The sequence below is a fragment of the Stegastes partitus genome, unplaced genomic scaffold, assembly GCF_000690725.1.
Source record: "Stegastes partitus isolate 25-593 unplaced genomic scaffold, Stegastes_partitus-1.0.2 Scaffold382, whole genome shotgun sequence".
Lineage (NCBI taxonomy): Eukaryota > Metazoa > Chordata > Actinopteri > Pomacentridae > Stegastes > Stegastes partitus.
The window spans coordinates 366428-373306 of NW_007578113.1; the positions used below are offsets into that span (position 1 = coordinate 366428).

The 6879-nt window shown below is 41.7% G+C and overlaps 1 protein-coding gene across 1 annotated transcript in view; it reads right to left on the reverse strand.

The window, feature by feature from the left end:
• Positions 1–6879, reverse strand: part of akt3b (v-akt murine thymoma viral oncogene homolog 3b) — a 40329-nt gene that overhangs the window by 18519 nt on the left and 14931 nt on the right. Inside the window, exons 3-5 of the mRNA XM_008284966.1 lie at positions 2438–2563; positions 2234–2345; positions 448–592 (exon numbers count right to left, since the gene is read on the reverse strand). Coding sequence (XP_008283188.1) covers positions 448–592; positions 2234–2345; positions 2438–2563 — 383 coding nt within the window. The remainder of the gene's footprint in view (positions 1–447; positions 593–2233; positions 2346–2437; positions 2564–6879) is intronic.

Genomic DNA, 6879 nt, shown 5'->3' on the forward strand with positions numbered 1-6879 from the left:
GTGAAATCGTTCTGCAGTTACTGTCCTCAGCGAGCAGCGGTGCTGCCGTGAGCTAAATGGCAAGATACCGTCAACATGGTGAAGCAGCTTGTGTGAAATATACCTCGTTTGTTGAGGATGTAGAAAATGTGAATAGGCCCAGTCGACCAGTTTCTACCAGCAAAACATACTGACCCGAGATTTTTATTTTTATTTTTTTTAATTTTGTAAAATTATCAATGACAGCAATTTACTTTTTTTTTTTTTTTTGTACATTTTTAACATGATTTATGGCATTTTAACTCAGGAGTTCTCTCTCCTTCTAGCCATGGTTGTGTTGATCCATAAAGCAGCTGGACTTTGTAGTTAAAAATGAGCCAACAGTGAGGAAAAATGTGAAAGGAGCGAAAACAAAATCCCACAAACTGCCCAAAAGCTTTTTTTTTTGAAGAATAAACTGTTGCGTACCTTTCGTTTGTAGTGACTGATGGAGGTGTCCATCTCCTCCTCGTTGACGTTCTCGATCTGGGAGGTGGGGCTGCACAGGATGCCCTCCTCCTCCTGCTTAGCCAGCGACTCTGCCACCATCTGGATGGCCTCGGCCCACTCGTCCCTACAGCAGACGATCGGGTTAAAACTCCAGCAGATGACATTCTCTTCTTTTATTTTGGTGCGTTTCTTGCAACTGTGGCTTCAGCTTTAGACCAACAATAAATCTTCACAGAAGTTTAAATAGCTGTTTTTTTTTCCATATTTTTTTTGAGAGAGACTACTGGTTGAAAATATAAAAGTCACACATATTGATCTACTGCAGACTCACTGGTTTCATTTCTTCAGATTGCACAAAGAAAACAGTTTCAACAAATTGTCGGAGAGGTTTTTTTCTTCTGCTCCTTGTTATTCGTGTGCACATGGCAACTCTCCTCAAGTCACACCACGAGTGATGAATAAAAGCAAGAGAAAAAAAATGCAAACAACTTGTCCAGAAAAACATTTAATCTTTAGGTTTCTGAGCTATCTTGTGAGCTGTGAGGACAACACATTGTCCAGTTCAACCAAAGACATCCACCCTACTGACAACCTACTGACCAGCTGCAGCTCATGGCCGTCTACAGCTGGCCCGATGCTGCTGAGTCTTGTTAACAACAAACCTTTGAGCATCAGGTAGTAAGTCAGAATGTATACATTATATTGTGTTTTGGAACAAAACCCTTCACAACTTGGCGTCCAGCCTCGGCCCCACACCCCTGTTTCCTGTCTTTCTTCTCACTGTGTTGACCGACTCTTGTTGTGTCCACTGAGGAGAATTGAACACGAGGCTGAGCCATTGTTTTGTCTAGAAGCCCAACCACACAGTGATGTTTGCTGTCTGCTAGCAGCGACTTCACTCCCATACGTCTTCGTTAAATGTTTTACTTAGCTGTTCTTCATCCTCAGCAATTATAAAATAAATAATTAATAAAATCTTGGTTGACTGAAATCATGCATACTCTTCAACCAATCAATTGGCTGCACTCTACCTGCTGCCCTTATTCGCCGACATTCATTATTAATAAGCATAAAAAGACAGTATTTGCAGCATCATAAATCATTTGAACATTTTATACTGAAATAATAACAACAAACTAGAAGCAGAGCAGCGTGCACCGTACTCGTATGATTCCTGTAAACAGAGCTGACTTTAGATGCCATGTTGGTTGTTGAGCTGCGACATGCGAGCTGCTGTAGGTCTAACTACAGTCTGGCCACCACACACAACAACAAGAATCATTTCTAAATGATTTAGTAAGAATTTGAACCACCCCGTCCAGCTGAGTAGTTCTGACTGACCAGAAAATATTTTCACCTGTTTTTATCTACGAATAAAGTTTGTACATGTTTTTATTACTTAGTGTGTATCACTTGGATTTATCTGTGGATGTAATTGAACCAGGACCAATTGGACCAGCCCTACTAGTTATTATAACAACTATGAACAATAAATATTAACAACTAATGAGCCTTCCAGCATCAAGCCCTCCTCGTATCTGGACCTCCGTCTTGACAATCCGACAGCCTTGCTGTCCGACATAAAAGAAGGTTTTACATTCAGTGTCGGATCATCGAGTCACGACTGTAATTTCTTTTTTTATCAGCTGGTTAGCCGTTCTTTCTCCCTGTACTAAACCAACTCTTTCCAGTCAAACAAACACTGTAGAATGATTCAGTGTCTGTTTTATCCATGTAAGAAAAACTGAAGAAGATGAAGGCTCACCTCTCATCGGGAGTGTCGACATGAAAAGTCCTCTCGATGACGGTGGTCCACTGCAGACAGCGGATGATGAAGGTGTTGGGCTTGGGCCGCTCCGTCTTCATCAGCTGACATTCTGAAAGTCGCACACAGAGACGTGCTGCGTCACACACATACAACACACCACTGGTTGAGCTCGAAGCGTGTGCTGATGTGTTTGTGTCTTACTTGCTACAGAGAAGTTGTTGAGCGGGTAGGCCAGGTCAGAGTCCTGCGGTTTGTCCTTGTAGCCAATGAAAGAGCCGTCTGTCTTCAGCAGAAAGTAGCGCGGTCGCCAGTTCTTGATGTACTCGCCTGCAGGGATAAAAAAAAAATGACACCAACAAGTTACATCCTGCTATGTGTCCAGTCATTTATTATGTTATTCTACAGAAACACCGAGTGTGTGAGTGTGTCCAGGTGTTGTATTGTACTTTACTATTAGCCCGACTGAAATATGACTTAATTTTACCCCTTCTCATTGTACTCTTGTTTTCTGTTTGTTAGGGGAGTGTTCTCTCCCGTTAGCAATCAGTAAACTACATGTCTGTCCCACTGATGTCATTTATAATCAACAGAAGCTGGAGCAACGGTTGCTACGAGCAGGAAACTTTTTATTTTTCTATAAAGACAAATTGTACCTTCTCTTGGATTATCATCCATTGTGATGATAATACAGCTAATATTCCAAAAGTCCACCATTTGTAACACATTTGAATGGATATCCAAAGAAACAACACAGAAATGTCTTGAGCGTGTGTTTTATTGGCACAGTTCTGGTGGTGTGTTCAACAACAAGTCTGTGTGTCTAGTTTTCAGGTCTTCAGACGTCACACATAAATAATTTCCCGACACGGTTACTTTATTAGTCCTGGGGTGTCCAGGGTGACCGGTACATTGGATGGCTGATATATCGTCATCCAACCAACTTCTCATTGCTCAGACAATCACGCGTATTCCTTCCAAAGGTGGATAACGCTGCATCAACAGCATTCCAAAACTAAACCAGTGTTTCTGGCAGCGGGAGGAACAGACTACCCGTGAACACCCCGACATTTACACAACTTTGAACTGGTCCACCCTAACAAAGCCTGCCAAGCGTAATGTATTTAACATTTACTAAACATTTACTCAGAGTTGGCTCCAAACTTACCGATAACATGTTAAGGAAGTCGGTCTGTGTGGCTGCATTTTGTTGTCTTAACCTGTCAGGGATAAATCTCTCAAATGTTCTTGTCTTGGGAGCACAAGTTAACACAGTTCTGTTTATAGGAATCCTCTGAGTATGGGCAGGTTCAAACTGGTCTGCTCCAACGCTGTACTTATTGCAGTATAAGATAATCAGGTTGAAATGACTGAATGTTTGTTTCATTTCGGGGTGCAAGTCCAGCAGGTGGAGGTCACTCAGTGCACTGTGGCCCATTTAGTTCATCTGGAAATAACGGATGCATTTTTTTCCCCACCACCAACCAATTAGTAGATTTCAGTCGATCAAGATGGTTTTCTGTTCAGTACAGCTCTCGACTTTAGTAAATGTGTACTGAGGACCTGCTTTGAATTGAAATGTCGTCACTGAAATCCTTGAATTGTCACTTTTCAGCCTCATTTATTAGAGTTTTAATGTTTCCACCTGCAAACCACCAAATCACTTCTTGCAAGGACATTTGTGAAGCCTGTTTAGGATTTTCAAGTGAATTCCACAATGCCTTTTAAAGCATTTGAACTATTTTAAATACAAGGAATTTCTAACATAAGCGTCAGAGGATGTAAACACCAGCGTTCACTGCTCCAACTGGAACCAGACTAAAGAACATTAGTCACACCTGCTGTAGTGGATGAGTCATCACTTTAACCTGGTTCATGTTGGTTTTCTGCTGTATAATGTGAAATCAAATAAATCCAGAAATGCAGAGCATTATATATTTTACACTACATCTATGCTTTATTCTTGATTATTACCAGCAGCTTTCTTTCTCTAATTTTGGCCTCAGCCCAAACCTGAGGAGACTAATTCACTTAAACATCTGTATCACATCTATCTGAAGAGGAGAACTTCTGATGAGGAACGCTGTATAAACACACACGGTGCTTATTCTTATTCATCAGCCTTGAAGTGTTGATTCCCTGCTGCTCTGACTCATCAGTTTGTGACATAATTACAACAAATGTTGGAGTACATGGACGTGTCCTGGAGAGAAATCCTACAGAGTCATATTAGCACCGGAGCTAACGCGGCACAAGCTGCTGAGACCACAGTGTGTCTGGATCAGAGATCAATAACTGAACCGCTTCAGCATCTAACCAACAAATCAAACTCTGACGAAACTGTTCTCGCACATGTGACGGCTCACAAGGCTTCAGAACAACAGTGTGATGAGAATGACAAAGCCTTCAGCACAGAGACAGAAATCAGATACCGCTGTCAGTGAGAAAACCACCTCTGACAACAGCTCCACTCAAAAGCTGCTGAGAAGAGGAGAAAGCAAACAGCAGCAGAGCGACTGTTCAGGTAAATCGGAACGCTTGCAAGTTACCAATGTCACTAAACCACTGGAGCTGTATGGTAACCGTGGGATTAGATTTTTTTTTACTTGCATTTGATAGCTGGTTTCAGTTTCTAGATGCATATTTTTTCTGTCCCTATTGAATAAACCATAAATAAATACGTTACTAGGGCCTGGGGATGATCATGTCAGCTGGCTGCTCAGTGAGCTTCTCTGTTCCAAGAGTTGGCCAGACAACAACTACTTGCCAAATTGTTATTATATTTGCTGAATACATTCACACTCCCAGGAGGATGAATCTTTCTGATTGCATCAGAGGTGGGAAGTAACAAAGTACAAATACTTTATTACTGTACTTTAGTAGATTTTGCCAGTATCTGTACTTTACTTGAGTATTAATGTTTCTGACGACTTTTTACTTTCACTCCCTACATTTGAACACAAATATCTGGACTTTCTGCTCCTTACATTCTCTAAACTGGCTCGTTACTTGTTTAAACCTCCGCCGATGATGACACGACGTAAAAGACGTAACAACAAAAGTCTTTATCTTTCCCAGCAGTGAAGCTCAACACAGCCCTGCCTGCCTCAGCTGCCTGCCAGAGGTTTTCTAGCACTGCAGGACTGATGTTCAGACCTAAAAGGGCACGTCTTCATCCGAAGAACTTCGAAGAACCAGCTTCTACTGAGGCTCAATAAAAGATGTCGGTAGTCTTGAAGAGACGAGTGTTTCCATGTTGATGATAATGTTTAATGCTCATCATGTTGCTGAAATGGAAAACTGTCCAGTGACGTGTTTCTCTGTAGCAGCACTGTGCAGCTTCTTAAAGGATGAAAACGATCCTACTTTGTGTGATGAAAACTTTTTTCGTTTTGCAGAGTCATCAAAAGAGGCTAAAAATTAATTTTTACTTTTTTACTTAAGTAAATTTCTGAACCTGCACTTTTTCACTTTTACTGGAGTAAAGGAGTTGAATCAGTACTTCTACTTGTTTACACGAGTATCTCTACTTCTACCTAAGTAAAGAATGGGAGTACTTCTGCCATCTCCGGACCATATGAAAGAGGGAGTTCAAATTCCTGATTGACGGCCACTTCCTGGAAAACTTCATTTAAAAGCTGCCATGTTGCTACGGACCAGTGTTGTTGCAGGTGGGTCCCTGTTTTGTTTGCATTGTGCCCGTGCACAAAGACACATGTATGCTTCGCACCCCTGCCGTTCGTTTCATGCTATTCAGTTGATAAACAGTTGGCAACAACATCACACCACAAAATGCCCGAATAGTGAAGAAAAAGCCAACGCAAGTGTTTTATGAGGAAGAGACACATTTAGCATGTTTGCTAGACTTGAGGACTTACACATGATGTGTTTGGGGCGGATACACCAACCTCATGCTGCAGGAACAAAGACACTGCAGGCAGAGGAATGAGGCTCGTGGTTTGAGACCAACATCCTTTTGTCCACAAGTGTCCTTGAGCGAGACAATGAAGACACACTGAAAATACTCAAATGAATAGTCCTGCCCGTATTGTTCCAGCAAATTAATGACTTTTCACTTTGACTGATTTCCTACTGAGCTACAGTTAGAATTGATTCTTCCATGTGTTGTGACCCACCCAGCATCCTGTTCAAGAGAAAGAGCATCAGATTAAACACGATGCAATTCCACGAGGGCTTCTATGGCTCCTCTGGTCCTTCCTTCACAGTCCTCCCCAAGAAAAACTTTTCATTTGTCAAATTAATGTGAGCAATGTGTGAAAAACATCTATACTGCAAAGCTGCTTCCTCCAACAACACCAGTGCTCGCAGAAATAGTTCTCCACAGTCATGGCAGTAACACAACCTCTCAGCGCTGAAGGAGCTTTTCCAGTCAAACACACTTCAGCAATGACAGCAGGAAGAAATATGACAGAAAAAAAGATAGTCGAATATCTTTAGCGATACGGAAATGATTCAGTTTAACAAAGCTGAACGTTAAACAGACAATTTGTTAAAATTCAGAACAAGCTTAGCCCACGACGACACTGCACACGTCATCTGTGTGGACAAAACATGAGGTGGATGCAACACTGTGCTTCCACTATGATCAGTGACAGAAGTATGAGCAGAGTGTAAGGGGGAGCATA